The sequence below is a fragment of the Centruroides sculpturatus genome, unplaced genomic scaffold, assembly GCF_000671375.1.
Source record: "Centruroides sculpturatus isolate CEXI.00-Female unplaced genomic scaffold, Cexi_2.0 scaffold2274, whole genome shotgun sequence".
Classification (NCBI taxonomy): Eukaryota; Metazoa; Arthropoda; class Arachnida; order Scorpiones; family Buthidae; genus Centruroides; species Centruroides sculpturatus.
In genome coordinates this window covers 11871-33586 of record NW_019386534.1, presented here as the reverse complement: position 1 = coordinate 33586, position 21716 = coordinate 11871, and the positions used below count along the sequence as shown (strand labels likewise).

The 21716-nt window shown below is 32.7% G+C and overlaps 3 protein-coding genes across 6 annotated transcripts in view; 2 read left to right on the top strand and 1 right to left on the bottom strand.

The window, feature by feature from the left end:
• The first annotated feature begins 1360 nt into the window (after nucleotides 1-1360).
• LOC111615250 lies at nucleotides 1361-6450 on the top strand. Of its 2 annotated transcripts, XM_023356665.1 has the most exons (6): nucleotides 1361-3820; nucleotides 3888-3972; nucleotides 4446-4522; nucleotides 5882-5986; nucleotides 6049-6180; nucleotides 6251-6450. In XM_023356665.1, exons 1-6 carry the CDS (start codon nucleotides 3815-3817, stop codon nucleotides 6347-6349), a joined length of 504 nt encoding a protein of 167 aa, XP_023212433.1. In that variant the 5' UTR covers nucleotides 1361-3814; the 3' UTR covers nucleotides 6350-6450. The 2 variants fall into 2 exon arrangements, with proteins under 2 accessions (XP_023212433.1, XP_023212432.1); XM_023356664.1 differs by having other exon boundaries at nucleotides 6049-6450.
• On the top strand, nucleotides 6300-16499 carry LOC111615248 (protein CASC1-like). The gene is made up of 14 exons (XM_023356659.1): nucleotides 6300-6325; nucleotides 6394-6459; nucleotides 8379-8670; nucleotides 8738-8910; nucleotides 9067-9109; nucleotides 9386-9508; nucleotides 10123-10285; nucleotides 15146-15252; nucleotides 15317-15399; nucleotides 15461-15646; nucleotides 15715-15786; nucleotides 15856-15999; nucleotides 16057-16158; nucleotides 16230-16499. Exons 3-14 carry the CDS (start codon nucleotides 8415-8417, stop codon nucleotides 16362-16364), a joined length of 1587 nt encoding a protein of 528 aa, XP_023212427.1. The 5' UTR covers nucleotides 6300-6325; nucleotides 6394-6459; nucleotides 8379-8414; the 3' UTR covers nucleotides 16365-16499.
• LOC111615249 (39S ribosomal protein L21, mitochondrial-like) overlaps nucleotides 16378-21716 on the bottom strand; it is a 15065-nt gene continuing 9726 nt past the window's right edge. For 2 of the 3 annotated variants that reach the window (XM_023356660.1, XM_023356661.1), the window contains exons 4-7: nucleotides 19254-19417; nucleotides 16848-16900; nucleotides 16670-16773; nucleotides 16378-16599 (exon numbers count right to left, since the gene is read on the bottom strand). In XM_023356660.1, the coding sequence (XP_023212428.1) occupies nucleotides 16502-16599; nucleotides 16670-16773; nucleotides 16848-16900; nucleotides 19254-19417 (419 nt within the window). In that variant the 3' untranslated portion in view covers nucleotides 16378-16501. Of the gene's footprint in view, nucleotides 16600-16669; nucleotides 16774-16847; nucleotides 16901-19253; nucleotides 19418-20542; nucleotides 20919-21716 lie in introns of those variants that run through there. The other variant, XM_023356662.1, reaches the window with a different exon arrangement.

The window sequence follows — 21716 nt, the reverse complement described above, 5'->3', positions numbered from 1 at the left end:
GGGGGTCAACCTCAGCCCCAGCTCACAAAAGGTTCCCTTTCTATCTGACTAGCGAATTGGTGGCATTTGAATATTGTTTAATACAGAGTGAGTGTGCCGAGTTTTAATATTTGGTCCAATTTTCGCGAAATTTAATCGATTGGCCAAATGTTTATGCCTATAATCCAAAATTTCTGTAATCTGGTACTATTGATGGATGCATCTAGACGTACTTCGTATTATAATCAGCAATGCGCCCGGATTCGAAACCGATTCAGAATTTATTTTGCATTTATTTTTGAATATCTTCAAGTATCCTCGTCGTAACTTATAAAGATTCAAATTTAGGCAAGATGATTTTGAAAATTTCGTAGTCACGATTAATTAAATACCCCATAAAATTCAAATTATAGACGATGGCCGAGTGGCTAAGGTGGCAGCCCACCGCTCTGGAGGATCCGTGATCGAATCCGGACTGGGTCGATAAACCCCAGGAATTTTTCGGGAGCGTAATCTCTCCAGAAATGTCAAACCCCTCCCTCACCGTTGGGCACTCTATTGTGGGCCTGGTCAGCTTGCTTAAAATAGGTCCTCTTAGCTCTCGCAAGGCGGAAATAATTATTTCAAAAATCAATTATATAACAATGAAAACATGAATCACATATATAAAATAAAACTTCATACAGATGATTCAGATATTTCTCGTGTATCTCCGACTCCGATATCTAATTGCATTGTTAACATACGTCGCCCATTTCTCCCACACGTAAACCTAAATCGATTAAATGCTCTTTGCGAATGATTTATTTATTTTATTGCTAGTCAATTGCAAAAGTTACTGATCAACTACAATTATTAAAAGTTTTTGATTGCACCTACATTCCTACAAGTTTGTGTAGAAATTCCATCACGAAAAATCTAGAATTAAATTGAATTAGAGACTCTGGTAAAAACAGAACGGCGGTTTCATAGACAAACATTCATATTTCTTCCACCCGCCATTATTGATTCGAGCATTATAACAGTTGTGAGTCCCTGGGCTGGGATAAAAAACATTCTTTCAAACCAAAAATCGAAACAAAAACGAATCTTGATCTTCGCGATTAATTAAAATTAAGCAAACTAAATTATAAAGGTAAAGGGGTAAAATAAAAATTATTTTAATATTAAAACCACGCGAAAAACAGAGAAAAATTAGTAAATTAAAAGACGAATAAAAAAGGAAACTTAGTTAAGGTACAGTACAAGGTTCGTTCAACACCGAATTCAGATGGTGTCGAATTGTATTCGTAAACAATCGTCTTTCTCGGGAACTGATCGGGGTCCAATTTCATCTGGTAACAGAGAAAGACCAGTCTGCGACCGCGAAAGGGGATTAATAACCAATAAAGTGACGATTTGCGAGACGAAAAGATATTTAACAGGGACACTTGGTTCTTTGCCGTGGCGTCCCACGAGGCTATGTCCCTCGTTGGGGTGCTTCCCGCAAAGTTCCATCTTCGTCCTTTGTCGATGTATCCTCCAAAATAGTATTAGACCTTCGCTGAGAGAAACTTCGGACATTCCGATCTGCATTCATCGGATATCGTTTCCTGTTCGACAACTGGACTTAGGATGCAACATCCGGTCAGCGAATGGAAACCACTTTCTTCGCAGAACTTTCTTCTTCTTCTTCTTCTTTGAAAACTACGCGCCGAAATATACAAGGACTTCAGCTCTTCGTGACTATGACGTTTTTGTAAGTTAAATTGTCTAATAAACGGGTTATGTTGTTTATAAACGAGGCATCGATCTCTGACTCAACCGCTCCCACATGACGTTGACTGTTACCGCTCGGAAGTCCAGACCGCAATGGAGAAGATAACGAAATCACATATGATCGTTATTTTTTCGTTTTGAAATCTTCCCCTCGGCCTCCTTACACAGTTTAGTTTTCCTTTCGTGCCACTGATTCGTATCATTCGAAGAACAAAAATTACATTTTTCAATTGTCCGTTATATCGATCGTAACCGAGAAATGGCGTCATTTGTCTATTTCCTGTTTCGTTCCCGATACAATCGAAAATTCGCTACAGCGTACGGAAAAGAAAATAATTTATAAGCATCACTTAAAGTTTGGATATTTTTCGCCATAAACCGTACCACTTGGTTTCAATTTCTGTCTATTACGAAACTTGTAATGGAATCGGCAAGTACAAAAATGGAAAGAACGTCTCGACCTTCCTATCACTAAGGCAATTATTGAAACTTGGGATTAAATTTAAACCATGTTTTTCGTAATTCAAAAATTCTTGACCGTAAATAAGATCAAAACGTATTTGGCTTCGCGTAGAAATTGAACCCACTTCTTTCACCAATTAAACTGCGTTGTTAGTGGATTTTTAATATTTCGCGATTTGTGGCGTGTAGTTTTTTCTGTGTGTTCTCTCTCTTCCCGTGGTCACTGAGAGGAGTTTTCTATACCCATCCCATGATTCAGCTTTTTTACACGTTTTATATTCATACGAGCCTACCTGCTATATAGGTCATGTAGTCTGTAGATACCGTAATTCACTTTTGCTTTGACTTTGTCTCGAATTTTTGGATTTATGAAGGTACTCTTTTGAAGTTCTTGCGAATTTATGACATAAATTCCTCCTCTTTCTAGTTTGAAGTCTAATGATTCATTTATGTATTCAACCGTGTTGCATGTTACGTGGGACGAACATGCAACACGGTTGAATACATAAATGAATCATTGAAAGTTATATATTTGTAGCACGTGAGCATATTTGAAGATATAACTGGAGGCCAACATTCAGTGTAGTAAGTAATGAAATAGAATAAAGATCGGAATAGGATTCAAACTCTGATTCTTATCAGCAATAGGACAAAAAAGTGCTATTTCAACTACGTTTCATACTTAAAACGCATGTATCCTTATTGCTTACTTGTGTCATCTTCGAAAAAAATTTTCAAATGTCGAATGCTACGCTTCCAAATCTTTGCTCGTGACATCCTGAGGCATATTCGGGAAGTATGAGAAGGGGAATTAAGAAACTAAGATTAAAGAATGGCATGTTTTAGGCCTATCTACAAATAAAAATTTTACGCGCAAACTTATTTCGGATGCTCTCAACAATATCTGAACACTCCTTTCATGAAACCAATAGGAAAACATTAAATTCGGTAAGCAATCATATTTATATCTGAATGTAATAATTTAAACACCCAACATATAAATTAGACAATAATAATAAAAAAAATCCAAGCACGAAGCACGAATTTTGGATGTTTCATGCTTCGTGCTTATATTTAACTAAAAATCTTATAATCGATTCAAATGACGAACGAGTCATACCTAGAAAAATCAACGATCTACCTACATCAACTTTATGCTTATCTAATGTAAATTTGGAAGTACAATTGAGGTATAGCTCAAAAATACGTCTCACAGTTCTATACGTTAAGATACTAAACGAGGGCAAATTCTGGAAGCACTGATCACGAAATTGAAACTCATAAGTGCTTTAGTTTCCAACAAGAAATAATTTTCTCAATAATTCCATTTAAAAAAGCAAGATGGACGCATCAGTATTTACCATAAGAGCCACTAAAAGTTGGGAACTTCGTCGCAGCAAATGATAGTAGTAACAGCATCAACATTACAACGAATCGATCGCTGTTGTTTACAACGAAATAGTCATGGTTTCTATAGAAACAATTCTCATTTACTACTTTTCGATATAGCCCTTAATCTTCGTGGTTTCTGCTAATGGAAAAGTATATTATACGTCACGTTTAGTGAATATTTATGGTATGCATCGAGTAGCTCTCAACAATATTCACTGTGAATATGGAGGTAAATAATAGATACGTTTTCTAACTTTCCTTCCGAGCTTCATTAATGTTATTTTATTTTCTGAAAGAAAAAATATAAGAAAAAGAAGGGCATTAAGAAGAAATTGAGTAAACAGAGTACCGAAGGAGACGAGTCTAAAGAATCGCAAAAAGGTAATGTTTATTTCATACAATTCGTAAATTGTGAATAGAAATGTGAATATTCGACATTCGTTGTATCGTGCTTAAAGCATAATTTGAACACATTTATTGGACTTCAATTTGAAAACATTGTAGACCTATAAAATTCCCACTGTCGTCCGTCTGACGGTCTTTCCTTAATCTCAAGAACGGTGTTAGATAAACGAAATTCAAGACTAGACATGACAGCTTAGAGACAGGAGGCTCCGATTACCGGAAGTCACCTTACTTCAATTCACAAATTTTCCCCCCGAAGGTGGGAAAATTTGTGAATTGATGTTAGATGTCGGCATTAAAAGAAAAGTGTGATGTACAGGTGCAAGCCACTACTAATTTGAAGTGGAGAGCATATATTTTAAATTAAATAAATTAAAAATTGCAGCCCGGCATTGTGACCATATCACAATAAATAATTGCTCGTTTTTTTTAACTTATCTTCCCTCTAGAAGAAACCTTGATACCATCTGAAAATCAGAAAAGTGTAGAAGTTGAAGAACATCCGACAGAAATTACAGAAAAAGATGTAAGTATTGTAACAAAAAACAAATTTAAAAAATAAATTACTAAATAAAGATGGAATATCGCTAAGTGTTAAAATTGTAACACATCTTGTGTTAAGTGAATCAAAAAAATTTAAAAATAAAATACTGTATAGGCAAACTATTGTAACTTAACGTTTTTGTCTGATGGTGATAATGGATCATAGTTAAAATATTTTAAACGATCAATTTCGGCATCCAATCATCATCATCCTCATGTTCCTATTTCATATTGTAAAAATACAATAGTCTCGATAATCCGGCCGCTCGCTAGTTCGACACACCCAGTAATCCGACACTAGTCGAACCTCGAGTATTGCCTCCATATTGCCAAATTGTACCGGTACAAGCTTCTCACCAGTTCAAACTGCAATTGCTACTAAATTTGAACACCTACCAACTAAAGGTGGCAAGATATTCGTATCGAATCATTTCCACCAAAAATACTGTATCTTTTCCTAAATTTTCCATGATAACTACAATTTCCCACTAAATATTGTCGGAATCCACTGACTTTGTAACATTTATCACAAGTAACATCAACGTGTTGAACATTTGATCAGTAGTCCAAGTTGTATTTGTTGCATAATTAACAGTTGACTCTAAGCTTTCAAATTTGTTTACGTGCCAACGAATTCACCTTACTTTCAATAATCTGGCAATCTCCTTAATCCAACAGTTCTGGTTCTCATATTCGTCAGATTATCGAGATTGTATTATATCAATGAATGGGATGAGAATCGTCACTTACAATTTCATAATATGTGAATGAAGTAATGCTTTTTACTGAATATATATATATTTTTTAAACTCTGTTCTGTTGGCACTAAGATAGTCTTTAACCAATCAAACCAATGCTAGGTATGCAAGAAGGCAACATAACACGTGGCTTCTAGGAAGGACATGTAAAAAAACCCCAGGAAACTTCATGTAACCAGCCCACTGGTGAAGTGAAAATCTGCAACCTATATTTGAGTTTTATCTACTTGGCCACTTTATAAGTTTGACCAGGCCCACAATGGGGACACTAGTTAATTAGGGAGAGGGTCTATCTGGTAGATAAGTCAGCCACAAAAATTTCATGGAGAGTTACTTGCCTAGATTTGATCCCAGGTTCCAGAGGCTGTGCCTTGGCATTCAGCCATAGAGGTCATCAGTTGTAATCAGTTATTTATACTATACGTCACTTACTGTTTGTAGTTATTCCTAACCTATATTGATGGGCAAAATTTAGCAGCATGATGCATTTGTACACTTAAAAACCCATGAAATATTTCTATATACCATATGAAATTTCATAAAGATCATGCTATTGAAAATAAATACCATATTTTATTATTCAGGAGAGTGCAATCAGGGAAATTCAACTGAAGGAGCTGCACTCAATCATAACAGATCATGAAACAGTATCAAAACAAAATGCAGTTAGAGAATGGATTGACAAACAGGTAATTGCAAATAAAGAAATCTATTTTATAACCATTTTAAATTTAAAATTTTATATTCTTAGTGGCAACTGTCTGCATGGGGAATGCCAAATCCTCTAGTTATGCCAGAAGTAAATTCGTACATCATGGCACAGAGAGATGAGCAAGAGGAGGATGCTCTCATTATCTTGAAAGAATGTCGTACTTGTTTACAGGTATTTCATGTAAACATTTATAGTTTTTCAAAGATAAATGCCTTGTTTATCACCAAAAATCAATTTTTAGTTGATAAAAGAACTAAATCTGGCCTTAGACAATGCTCCAGATAAAACAACTGACAAAGAAATCAAGTGGAAAGAGGTGTATCACAGTATATTAATCTAAATTATATTAATATAATAAATAATTGTTATATTTACACATTACAGTCTTTGAAAAATCTTCAAGATTTGCTGCAACAGAAAATAGAAAAAACAATATATAGTTTCTTGGTTGTATGTTGAAAATCTTCTAAATACAAGGTCGTCCAAAAATAATGCTACCATTTTAAATTATTATAATTATGTTAATTACTTCCTGAGAATATTGTAACATATGTTAAAACATTGGAAAACTGTCCAAGTTTCACATTTTTTCCATTACAATTTCTCAACAGGTGCGCCTTGTGTCGCATAACACGTCCCACCAACCAATACTCACGTCAGAATCTTCCTATACTCGCTACATATATAGTAATAGCATATCTATTATCCTCCTCCACAGTAGCCCCAAGTCTACAGATGATAATGTAATTCCCATTGAATGTAATATATATTTATATACGAGAGCACTCACCTCCTGATTTGAAAGGGAAAAAATGAAAGGTCAGGAGATGAGACATGTAACACATGCTAAGTATATGGGGCCCAGACCCAATACTTAGCAAGTATGTTACATATTGGAATTTGAATCCAAAAAATATTTTTATCATTGTTAATAGGGTGCCTGAATAAGAGAAATCTTGATAGAATTTATTATGTTTTGACTCATATTTTAAGGGTAAGCTAAGCTATTGGGTGCATACTACAAAAATTTAATCTCCTTAAATTGTTATCACCTTATATTATTTAGTTTGGGCCTGATCTCGGAAAGAGTTTTAACAGTGAGTACCTCTACTTGATTTGTAGCTTAATTTACTTTTGTTTCTTCCCATAATTTTTTGAGATGGACTGAAGGGGAAAAATGAAAGTAGAACAAAGTACTGTACTTATTTTGTTCAGTCCTTAGCTCCTCTTTTGATTTTAGTTGGTTCATTGTTTCTGTTTTTGTAGGATTTTTTAGTTTTATTTTGTTACTATTTTAGCTTGGTTTAATCAGACTTCTTTGAGGAAAATTTTGACTTATTCTTCTATTATACATGTGGATGTTGAGGGTGCACATTTGTCTGTTTCTTTTGGGTGAAGTATTATTTCGTTTATTTCTTGTTTAGTATTGTGTCGGTAGGACTTTTTTCTAATTCGAGGTTGTGCATTTAGGACATTTGTTTGTGGTTAGGTTAATTAGTTTTTTTTTGTTAAGAATGGAGGGTTTCCTCCAATGTTGGGACTTTTTCCTAAATGGTATTTAATTGTTAGTCTTTTGAAAGAATGTTTTTGTCCTGTTTTTTAATTTTTTCTTATTTAGTTAATCTTTATTATTTTTTTGTTTATTTTATGGTGCTTTATTTAGTGGTATGTCTTCTTTTTGTGTTGTTGGGATTTTGTTTTTTTTTGTGTTGTGTTTGATAATTTTTTAGTTTAGTGGGGTTTTTTATCCTATTCTTTTTTTTATAAGCATTAAGTTAATGAAACTAATAGCCTTCAAAGCTGTAAATGGTGGGTCATTCTTAGCTGATTTGGACTTTTAGATTTGAAATTGAATGTTTTGGTTAAAGTAGTCAGCTGTGTTGGTTTGGGACTATTTCACAATTAAATTTACAATTTTACTTCTGGAGTTTCACTTGCTCAAACCTTGCAATGACTGTATTCTACAAATCATAAAAATATTGGGACTATATATTTGGTTTTAAGTTTAGTAGGAACTGCTTTGAGTTTAATTGTTCAAGGGAGATTGGTACGCAAGTCTACAACTGTATTCTGCAGCTCCTGCAGATTACTCATGTTACACAATGATAAGTGATTCAAACTGCAAACTGCAGAACACAAAATGCCTTCTCTGTTGCAAAGTCGCCATTTTCATTTATGACACTTCCTAAAGTTAATAGATGATGAGATGTTTGAATGCAGATGGAAGTTGAAACTCAAATGGTCTTCTATCAATTGGTATATGGCACATACTTCTGAAATAATAACATAATTACAGTGTAATTTAAAATGGTAGCATTCGTTTTGGATCACCCTTTACCTTGTCTCATTTTAATTATTATTCTGTTTAGAATTCAAATGAATACATTGATATAAAAACATTCAACATGCAGCACGTGCAATACGACCACTTAGATGAATATCCAACAAGAAAGATTGAGATTTATCTATGGGGAAACTTGTCACAGATTCCAAGATACGAAGGCCCCAAATTTGCAGAAGGAGGGCATGAAATTCAAATCCCTTATTTCCTAAAGATAAAGAAATGCGCAATAATTATTTTACACACAGCATTTGATTTTTATTCTTCACTTCATACAATACCAGAAGAAGAAAAGTTAACAGAAGAGCAGAAAGAAACTGGTAAAATTTTTAAATTAAACACTAATGTTAGATTTAAGTACAGATAAATATAAAAAGTCAACAACAGAGGTGGCAGCATCACCGGACAACATTGGCGGCGGCATTGAGGTTCAAATCCTGCCTGCCGAGCCGAATAAACTGACAATTGCAGAACAAGAACAATATTTGTCCCCAAAGACTCCCTCTTCTAAACGTGAAAGTTTTTCTACTGCATCAGCTGGAAGCGAAATTAAGAGTCGAGTAAGTCCTTGAGAGTTATTATCTTATACTTTTATTTATTGTCCTTCCATTGTACAAGAAATTAATCTCAGAATTTCATATATCATTGTCATAATTTTATTTTATTTCTTGAATATTTTATTTTTTAAAAAAATATCATTTTTTTTATTAATTTAGCCAGAATCTGTTCAATCTAATAGAAGTAATATAAATGAAGAAGGTAAACTTTTATAACTCATTAGTATAAGAAAATTATACTTTCTTGGAATGAAATCTTGAAATTCAAATGTTTCAAGCCTTGTTGGTTTGACTTTTAGAACACAAACTATTATGAATGAGTAAAAAAAATTCAAAATATATTTTTTTGAACATTTTTTGCCATGAAAATAAGCCAGCAAAACTTTGAAGAATTTGAATTTCAGTTGGATTCTTGAGATTTCTAGGTTGTCTTTGTTTAATATATTTCAAATTTTAATAAAATTAATTTAATTAAAAGAGGATGAACCATCAGAAGTGATTGACATGGTGGGAAATTATATCTTGGGTGGTATATTTCAAGTGGAGTTAGTAGAAATACCACCTCAACCTGTTCAGAAAGGATGCTGGATTATACAACAAGGTTTGTGTGAAATATATTTATATTTAATAAAGCATCATTGTATTCACAATTTTGGCATAAACTATAAAAAAATTTTGCTTAAAAATAATACATTTACTTATTTTGAAATTTTGAAAATTTCTTTTATCACCATCAAATTTCAGAATCAACAGAAAGCAAAACTGCTTATCTGATAAATAAAGTTATTTTTATAAAGGAAAAACTTGTATTGTGCCATATAAAATACTAATTTGCTCATTCATTAATGCTTTATAATCCTGTTAACAAAATGATAAACAAGAAGATGATCTCTTTTCATATTAAAATTGCCAATATTTAATAGCAAAGCAAGAGTGATTCTCATAATAAGAAGGGTTGTAAGCATTATCACAATGAATCCCCATTTAGAAAAGAGCTTTTGTAATTGGGAGGGATCATCCTATAAGTGAAAAAACCAAGCAAATAGTACTTATAAGGACTGTAAAACCTTACAGCATAGACAGAAAAGTAAAAGAAAATTTGCTTAAACTTTAAAATAAGTGAATGCAACAATAATAATGTCAATTCAAAATTTAATTTACAGAGAAAATTCCATAATTAATTTTTCTACAAATCAAAAGTTTCTTATGTTTTAGTGGAAGACATACCAAAACCAAGATGCATTCCTTTCTATGTGAGAGTGGTTCCTCCCCGTCCTCCAAAACCTAACATGAAACCCACCGAAGTGGCCAGCTTTGCAGAATCTGAAAATAAACGCTACGAAGAAGAACTGGTCAATACTGCTTCCATTTCTCTAACGTAATTTCATTTCTGTATGTAGAAATATGTATTATTTAAACAACAATTCTTCGTGTTATTTACCATTACATTAAGAACAGCATAGTTACTTATAAACAAGAGAATACTTTAGAAAGTTTAACTAGTCCAGTACTATTCATTAGTCTCTATGTGCTTATGCTTTTTATTTTAATACAGGGTATTAGTTTTAACAAAAGCGAAGTTTTATGTATGATTTACTCGCATTTACTTTAAGAGATACTGCAATATCTCTTAAAGTAAATGCGAGAAGTGTCCCCAGAGGCCCAAAATCTGGGGAGTAAGATTTAGAGACATAACAGGAGATTATGTGATCAGCAAAGAAGTCTTCCAGAAACTATAGTCCAAAAACCGAAGCATCTACAAGCAAGTGGTAATACCATCTACCACAAAATGGAAATGCAAAACATACAACTTACAAGTCTTGTATGTAATGCCATACATATAATTTTAATGTCATTACAAATTTCTCCTGCATAGTAACTTTTTGGAAAACCTGTATGTAATATTGTTCAAATTATATTGAAATATATTTTGAAGCAAAACTGACATTTTCATTACTGGAGTAAAAAAAATTCAAATGCATAATAAATAATAAATTAAATTTAATGTTTAAGTTGCAAAATTCTTTTCGTACGATAATATTAAACCAATAGCAGATTCTTTTCTTATCAAATATGCATAAAACTGCAGCACAAAATTAAAACTCCTGGAGATAATGCTCCTCAATGTAACAAAAATTAAAATTATGTACACAAATTTGTTTTTATAAATAAGTACAAGCTGTCCACTGTACCATGAGATTATATTAAGTTTAAATTTACAAGATACTTTCAAAATTCAGATGAAACAAGAGTTAAATGCATTTTGTATGTCTGTAAACTTGTTCTGACAGCCAGAGCTCAAAACGCAAAACCAAAACCTGGGACGGCATTTTAAAATTGCTGCTATAATACAGAACAGCAGAAATGATAATTGCAAAAAATACAGTGTATTGACATGAAATACTGTACATGGAAACAAAACCTGAGTATGGAAAACAATGTTTGTGACACAACTACCACTTTCATGGAAACAAAAACACACACATGATCACACTGGGGATATGTCAGATAACTAAGAGGCTGATTTCTTTAACCTATTTGATGTTGAAAATCTTCTCTGTTGCCTGTAATGACATGTTGAATTTTCATCAATGTTAAGCCTAACAAAAATTTTTTTGTGAATTTTCTGAAAATTTTTTTTTAAAATAATAATGGTGTTTACTGTGTCGTTAAAAATTATTTTTTCATGTTGCACAAACAAAATAAATATATTGAAAAATATAAAACCTAAAAAATAATATTTTAAAACTTTGTTTTAATATAAAAATTGTGACGCATAGCAACATCTAGTATCAAAAACATTACAATGCAGACACAAAAATATTTGGGATCGCCCACGCAGGTCAATGATGTCAACACAAAAATTTTCGGGAACAATGCAGGACAGGTTAAGAACTGTTTATAATTTAACAATTTTATCAGAATAAAGAAAATACACTTATTGCCATAAAAATTAGTGCACCAAAAAGAATTATCATATTGCTGCAAAACTTGGCATGCAGATAAGTCTCAACCAGATATAGAATGATTAAGGATACAGTGTGATGGCTCATTGTGTAATTCCAGCNTTTATGTTGCACAAACAAAATAAATATATTGAAAAATATAAAAACAAAAAAATAATATTTTAAAAGTTTGTATTAATATAAAAATTGTGACACAGCAACATTTAGTATCAAAAACATTCCAATGCAGACACAAAAATATTCGGGATCACCCACGCAGGTCAATGATGTCAACACAAAAATTTTCAGGAACAACGCAGGACATGTTAAGAACTGTTTATAATTTAACAATTTTATCAGAACAAAGAAAATACACTTATTGCCATAAAAATTAGTGCACCAAAAAGGAATTATCATATTGCTGCAAAACTTGGCATGCAGATAAGTCTCAACCAGATATAGAATGATTAAGGATACAGTGTGATGGCTCATTGTGTAATTCCAGCAGAGAGTGTCAAAGTGCATCCCTCTTGGCCTGTAAAAAAAAGCACACAAAGTCATCCTGTCTGTAGTTTACCTGTTGAAGAGGGATGCTGTATCACTAGAGATGCCTTTATGTCACAACCGAAGACCATATAAACAACTAACTGAGTTTGTGAGGGGAAGGATCATCGGGCTTAGAGAAACTGTATGATCACCTTGCTGAATAGTGTCCACTTAGGCTATTCTGACAACACTGTGAGAAAATGTTGGGACCAGTGAATGAGAGAGAGCTCACACACACAATGCCAAGGATTAGGACACCCTCAGCAGTTCTCCAACAAGCATGCACATAGCCAACCATATCACTGTCTGCCATCCAGATATAGGTGGCGCCATCATTACAGGCCCATGTCTCCATACCATTTAGAGATGCCTGGGTGAGGAACATTTCATACTTCAGTGGCCATTATGTGTGCTGCCATTGACACCATGCACTGTTCCCTCTGTTTAGAATGGTGTCACTCCTGATGGAATTGGACTGCAACAGAATAGAGCTGGGTTGTCTACAACAATGAATCCAGATTCAGTTTGGATACTGACAACAGCCATGTTTGCATCTGGAGGCCTCAATGTGAATCAATCCTCAATCCTGTTTATGCTTTGGAGCAGCACACCACCCACACAGTCAATGTGATGGTCTGGGGTGCCATTACATATGACAGCTGGTCACCTCTAGTAGTGATCCAAGGGACCATGACAGCCCAATGGTATGCTAGTGACATCCTGTAGCCACATGTGTTATCATTCATGGCAGGGCTCCCAAGAGCCATTTTTCAATAATGCTCGACCCCACACAGCAAGGGTGTCACAGGACTGCCTCCACCATATTTCCACACTTCCCTGGCCTGCCCAGTCCCAATTTGTCACCAATTGAACATGTCTAGGTGAGCATGTTCACCTATTGAATATCCAAGACACCAAGTTAGATAGCCTAGTGTGAGAATCTGGAGACAAAATAAAAGCCTTTTCTTCAATTGGGAAGATTTATTTGGAATTTGTTTTAATTATTTAATAAATTAAATATTTTTTGTTAGAGAAATGAAATATATAATTTTTACATTTACTTTCAAAATTGCTAGAAAAAGGGAAATAAAATTTCCTTTTGGTTTATCAACTTCCTGTGGCAAGATCTTATCTCGCCCATTGATAATACATCTGTAAGTGTGACTCATCCCATGGATCCCATCACGTATAACAACGTGTCTCCTAATCGGAGATTAGGAGATAAAACCCTTTTATCTCCTAACATCCGAGTTTCGAGGGTATCGTCCGTCTCTCCCTCAGCAAAAGACTCAAGGAAAGATTCTCAAGAGGTGTTCTGGTGTCATAATCAATCCACTGAAAGACTTTGTACAAAGATATCTGACTGTCATAAAGAGGTATTATGTACTAAAGAATGCAAACTTTCTCTCTCAGTCAAATTAGAGGTGTAATTAGTTATATATTCTATATATTTTCTTCCCTTAGATATAATATCAGATCCTCTGACAAGGATGTTAACTTTATCTATATGTAATCTTTGTTTCATTTATATTATTAAACTTTTTGTTTTCATTTATTTGGCTTCAAGCTCAATTATTTCTAATAGTCTGTCACCCTATCGACGAGTCTACAACCCTTCCCACTCGAACACGTAGTTATGCATATTCCAAATCACAAGTTAAGAGACAAATTATCTTAACTGGTGTCAGGAGAAAATGGTCGGTAAGATCTTACAATCTTGTAACAAATTACAATAAATCCCATCCACCAACAAAGTAAGCAGGTCTTTGTACAATAAATCCCATCCACCAACCAAGGTAAGCAGGTAAACTGTTCCAATTTCTCAAATAGGTGATAAGAGTTAGACAACCTCTACTCTGCACCACAGATTCTCACACTAGGACAGGAAAGGCAAACCTTTTTGAGTCCACATGCCATGTAGCAAGCAAGCTTATCTTTAAAAATGTTTATGCGTACCACAATTTTACAATTCGATTAACGATATTCAAAGAAATGAAATGAATATTCTTTAATTAGAATAAATGTAAAGAAAAAGAAAGGTGATAAACCAAAATCACATGTTACATTAAGTGCCAGATGCTTTTTCCGACATGCCACTTTGGGCATGCATGCCGTAGGTTCGCCACCCCTGGCCAAGGAATTTGGCCAAACTAGAAGACCACTTGCAGCAACTGTGGACTGAGATGCTGCAGGACACTGTACGGCACCTGTATGCCTCCATGCCTGCCCATATCATATCATGTGTTTATGCTAGAGGTAGCCCAACAGGGTTCTAGAACCTTCTTTCATTTGTAGTTTTTCTTGCATTAAATAATCCTTTTGCTTTCATTTTGTAATCACATATCATTGTCACACTCACACATGATTTCAATTTGATTTGANCTTCTAATATAATACTTTAAAACTCTAAATTTATTCATTTATAACTTTTGCATTTCTTGTCAATCATCAGAAATACCTACTTTCAATTCATATACTTTGCACAAAGGAGAAGGGCCTCACAAAGATCTGTCGCCCGGAGCCTCGCAATGGTTAAGGCCGCCGCTGTCACTGTCACACTCACACATGATTTCAATTTGATTTGATTCTGACAACTCCTTCTTGGTGAACTAATTTTTATGGCAATGAGTATATATTACACACACATATATATATATATTTTGTTTTATTGAAAGTAAGTGACATTATTGCCAGTCCATCTCATTTAAAAAATACAGTTGTTTCAACAATAAATGTATCTTTAATAGTTTACCAGAGAATACCATATATCTGGATCAACCTAGACCAGCATTCTGGTATGCAAAGAAGAGCTGCTGGGTGGCAGATGGATTTCACGAAGTAAAGTATAGAGAAGGCAAGTAAGCTTCAATTAAATTAAACTTTTTAAGGATAAATTACATTAAAACATTCTGCTACAGAAAACAGACAGCTTTCTTTTAAAGCCACTCGTTGGGGCATAATTGGAATCGTGCAGAATAAATATATTAATTTCCCATATCAGGTAAGCATTATTTGCTATTTTATATTATTTATGTAATGACTTCAATGTTTATTTTGTTTAGTCGTGGCAGCTTGTACCACAGAGTGACCTTGACTCTGCTCAATTAACCATAACCGGTTCTTTGGTATCACTGACAATAGAAATTAACGATAAATTCTGTAGAGTAACCAGACTGCAAACGCTGGAAGACTCTGTAACACATCCAAACATAGGCAAAGAATGGTCCAAACCTAAACATCTTCTCAAAGTAAGTTACATGTTAATGATTTAAGTGAATCATTAATATGCAATAACTGTCTTGATCTTTAATTGTAGGAATTGAAAGAGGCTGGAATATTTCTAACTCCTGAAGAATCTGCAAAATCATATTTAGGAAATGCCCCAAAGGTAAAGTTGTTTCGCCATGAACATTACTTTCTATAGTTACTTATTAACATATTTACTAATCCTTATTAGGACAGTCAGTTAGAAGATGATGTTTATAAACAGATGGCATTATGCTCTAATGTTTATGCATTTGGATGGAGTCATTGGAATTCCACAAACAAGTCGCACAGAATAGTGATGAAGTGTGTTGAAATGTGCAAAAGAGAATCAGAGGTAATTTTAATTTAATTATTAAAGCAGTAACATTTTTTAAATTTATGACACTTTTAGGGAATGAACACATTACTCATGGTAGAACAAGAACGTGCTTTCTTCCTTCAATGTCACGAAATGAGTTCATCTTTCAGCGATGAGCCGTTCGAAAATACTCAAGTAAGAAGAAAAAATGTTTTAAGATATTTATCAAATTAAAAGTGAATACTTACAAAGTCAATCTTTTTCAGTATTTTGCAACTTTATATCATCTTCTATCATCCCATTTATCTGAAGAAGGGCTCCAGAGGCAGAAGAAATGTGGAAGTATTTACTATAAAAATATATATACACTTCTGTTGTCTATAAAACTTTTAAGTTATTAATTTACCGACACGGCTGAATTTGGACAAATTAAAAATAACTATTCAGATTATTTTTTGTATAAAAATTAAGCTTTCGTGAATTATTTTTTAATAAATTATTTACAGATTAAATTCCACAAATTCTACAGATTTATGTTCTAAAATATTCTTCCTTCAACTCCTTCCACGTCAGGCTTCGAAAGTTCTTTTAAACTAATGCTATTAATCCTCAAAACTGTCTGAGGGATCCTAAAAACTGTTTTTAAAGAATGAATTATAAATTAATTCTACAAATTTTATAAAATTAGAGTTAATTAAATGCATACATTTCATTCTTCTGTATTCTTTTCTACGTTTCATCTTAAACAACGTTACCACGGGAGACAATGTCTTTTCAATGACGGTCGCTTCTATTCTTATCTGGTCTTTACTATCGAAAGTAATTTAGATAATTAGAAATACATTGATTATCACTGTGGCAATATGATTGATGTAAAGTCTCACCTAAGTAAAGGATGTCCGACTAATGTAAAATCTTTACTTCCAAGTAACAAAATCTAGATTTATAAGAAAATTGATGTAAAGAAATTTAAAAATTACATGTGCCAAATTTTAAATGTACCATATTTCATGTAATAATCATCCATCTAACTTGTATTGTGAGGTAAACTCACTGGTCAACCTAAATACTGGCATATCGGTTATGTTCAATATTATTGAATAATCAACTAGCGATACAATATTTTCCAATATCAAAAACAAAAAAATGAATACTACCTGTTACTGAAAATTATAATTTATGCAGTTAATTAAGGTAATCCAAGTACTTCATTCAAATTACTTTTTATATATTTGCCAGGATTGTCAGATTTAACTAGTTTTATCTTAAATAAATAGTAAATATAAAACATGGCCGGCATATTACATTTAATTGTATAAATAAATATAAAATTGCAACATTTAACAAAAGTAAAATACTTTGCTTCCGTTATTCTTCCATCATTCACAACAGAGACAGTCCACAAATTCACAAGCATGGAGGAGACCTTTCCTCCATGCTTGTGAATCACTGAACGACGGAAGAATAATGAAAGCAAGTTTTACCTTAGCTATTACATTAGTTTGATGTCTTTTTTTGAATCATGCAATGTCTTGCAACATAGACAATAAATTCTTACAATTTTATACCAATAAATGTGCACTAAAACTGGGAAAAAAATTGTAGAAGGGACGATTATTACAGGAAATACAGTACTAAAAATTATAAGTACTTAAAGTTTAAATCCTATCTGGCTCCTCATTATTTATCATGAATAGTTTACATAAGAGCACCATTCTGCATCATTCGTCAAGCATACGAAGGGATGACAAGAAATGATGCTCCATGTATTTAATATCACAGAAAGATTAACCCACAAAAAAATAAAGCATGACCTGTTAATACACAATAGCAATCTCACAATTATGATAAGTAATTATAATTTAACACGATTCTATAAAGTCCTCGTGCACTTTAAAATAATAATTTGGCTTCTTTAATACAAAAAAATGTGTAAAATGAATTGGAAACATAATTTGTTAATTAAAGTAATTTTATGAGCAAAGAAATTCATTTACTTTTTTGGGTTAATTATCCTGTGCAATACATACGATAAACATTGCCAGATATATTTTTGGTCTCCACTTATGTTATTTTTAAATAACTAATATCTGAATTAGATGTAAAATTAGGCAAATAACAAATAATGACCGAAAAATATATCCAGCAATGGTTTGCTAAATGTTAAGATTTGGGCTTTAATTTGTTTACATCCTATGCTACAGCAAATTCAACAGGAGGAGGAAAGAATTGTGTTCTCCGATTGGCCAAGCTAAAGTACATAATCTAAAATTAAAGATAATAAAACTTGAATAGATTAATTCTTTGATGCACTTTACAGATTACTTTTACCTCAAGTTAATCAGTTAAGAAAATCAATTTAATAGTGTTAATTTGCTGAGAAAAAGCAACTGCTCGGATGTTTTCAATTATACTAAAATGCCTTCATCGGGAAAGGATTTTAAAACATCTATATATCTATATCCATATAAATACAAGTACCAATCTTCTTGTTTATTTGTGCAATGCTTTGCATAAATGAATAAGACTTCTGATGTCAATACATATAATTATCTTCCTTCCCTACCACAATCATTCAAATTTCCAGCCAATCCAATAAATTTTCTATAAACGGCAGTATTGATTTTATTTAAAATATATTGTAATTAAACCTCAGCACAAATTTTATACCCTGCTGATTCTTCGAATGCCAATATATAAAATTCCGTTCTCTGATAAATTTTTTCAATTTTTAAATAAATTGGAAAAATTGAATGATGCTTACCATATAATTTAAGTACTAATAATTATAAAATATTTAGATTGGTAATCAATGAGTAGCAAAACATCATATTTAAGTGTAATTTTGACTATTTTGTTTCAAATCATAACACTACAATGTTATGGTTTGAAGCATGGAATATGATCAATGTTTAATAATTGATATACTTTCTATCAATAGTGACTATATCCCAAGGATGCATTAATCAATGTAGGTCTAGTTCTAGTTATTCCACACTTGCTTTACAACATATTCTACAACAAAGCATAAGGACCACACAATTAACTGTATACAAATATATTCTGTAATGCCGTAAGGCAAAAACTACACCAAATTGACCTACGGAATGAAAAAATCATTCGCAAAAATTATCTTGTTTCCAAAAAATCTCAAATGACGCGAGACTTGTTTGAAATTAATTATTACTGTCTAACTACTTGATATTTTCCCAATAATTCTTCATTTATATAAACAGTCATATAGGACATATCTGTAAACTGAAACACAAAATAATAATACTAATACTAACCTTTTCCAGCACTATTCTGTCGCCAATGGCCATCGGATTATTTCCAGTCAACAGAACGAGATCATTTTCAGTTATTTTGTACTGTCTCGCAGCCAACTGGACTACAGCAAACAGCCGACCAGTTGTGCCGGTCTGGATTTGATTATTCACAGCCTCTATTACTTCTAAAAATATAAACAACAATGCAATCTTGACTTTTATTATAGAAAAAGTAAGAAAATTAATCTTCAGTGTAAACTTTGCCTTGTATTTCTGATTAATATTAATAAATTTTTGGAAATTTTATCAATATGAAAAATAAGAAACAGCATTAAAAAGATCAGTATTTTAAATTTTTAATCTCTGTCTTTTTGAAAATTTTATTAAAAATTTAAGACACAAATTACTTTGGTTAATTATAAATTCTAAAAAAATCTATGTAACAACTCAATTCCTTTATTATTTCTGCCAATTCATTCCAAATTGGTTCTTTGAGACAGCCACAATTCCAGTCACTTTTTGGGTGTAAGCACAACATACTTTGTCACCCCTCTGAAGAAGTCAACAATACACTCGCAAAATTTATGAGAAACTGGCCAAGAGACATAATTAGATTTAAATTTCAGGGAGAAAAGTTTATATGCCATATTTACCAGCACATTTATATGGACAAAATTTAAATTGTTGTATTTAGTTTTAATCCAAAGTTAAGAAGTGACTTCTCTGAAAACAAAAAAGAAAAACAAAGTACTTTAAGTCAGCCAGATGGCCGAGCAGTTAAGACAGCAGTCTACCGCTTTGGGCAAATGGGTCAAAAAACCTCATAAGTTTTTTGAGAGTGGTCCGTTCAGATATGGCAAGTCTCATCCTTCATCACTCACCCCGTTGTGGTCTGGCCAAACCCATAATGGGCAATAAAAAACGTTTTCAACCGTTTTTAAATGGCCATCTTCAGTTGAACCAATATTAAAAAAAAGAATACTAAAAAAGAACGCATGAAATACAAATTAAAACAGAAACCGAAATGCGCATGCGTACTTCATCAGACTTGCGTCTTCTGAAAATCTATAAATAACTTGCAAATAACATAAAAAATAACTTGCTTTGGCGGCTTTATTATTTTTTTTTATGTTATTTGCAAGTTATTTATAGATTTTCAGAAGACGCAAGTCCCATAATGGGCTTGCTAAAATAGCTTGTTTGGTGGTTAAAGGACAGAGAGAGTTAAAATTAAAATACCTTCAGAATTCAATAAATTTGCTTCCTCTGTATATTCTAAGTTTATCAAAAATGCAGAAATTAAAAGTTACCATTGGTGATCTTTTCGTCAACATCGTCGGGTTTTATAATTTCTCCAGCCAAAGGCCTTGTGCTGTACTTATTTTCGCCACACTTCGCTCGTTCGTCATTCAAGTTTGATTTAGTTCTCAAAAAAGAGGCAGAAATAGCACCGATTCGAGGAAGAGATTGTTTGCCAAACACCAAAGACGATTTACTGATGGCACTCGCCATATAAAAACACCCTGAAAATTTTTATATATAACTTAAAAAACATTTTAAAATTATTGTAACTTCTTTTTACTAAACAAATCTTAGCAAAACTGATATAATTGTGATATTCATTTTGTTAAACTTTTAAAACTAGAAACAGTGATGCATTGCAGTAAGTAATGTTTCCAAACTGTTTGCATGTGTCTCAGAATTAACTAATCCATTTAAAATACGTAATTTTGCAGAATCAAGAATTGATAACTGCATCAAGTGATGATCGATTCCAAAAATTTAATGCTAAAGTCAAGACAGTTATTATTAAACTTGTCGTCTTTGTTACTGCTGACATTTTTCTCTAGTTGTCAAATACCCAATTAATTTAATTCTTTTCCTTACATTATGCATATTTTTCTGTTTTTTCATGATCTACAGTCAGAGCCAAAATGCCTATGCCAGAGTCTAAGTACATGGAACGCAGATATCCCTATTTCCTGTATTTGCTAGAAGCCCCTGTGCTAATGCATGGTTTGCTCAAGTCCAACCTATAACTTATTAAAATTTGATCCCTTTTAAACTGACACCATTATAAACAATTGTATTGGAGACAACTGCACTCGAACATATTCTCTACTCATCACTTACTTCTTTGAATGCAATCTTCTACAGTGGTACCTCGGTATACATCTGCTTTAGAATACATCCAATTCGGAATACGTCCTGTTTGGACAAAACAAATTTTGTTTGGTATATGACTTTTGTTCAGTATATGACTTAATTCAATTATACATGCCATCTATGAACAAGTAGCACTATTGGTGTACTAGACCAGACTAGTTCACGGTGCCACAGTTTATAACTTTGTTAAATTTCTTCTGATTTTAATTGTAAGTAAAAGTTTATTATTAATCATAAATTGCAAGAAGGCAAATGAAAAGCAACAGAAAACAAAAAATGACTAGAATCACAACTGAAAAAAGAGATTGTTGAGAAATA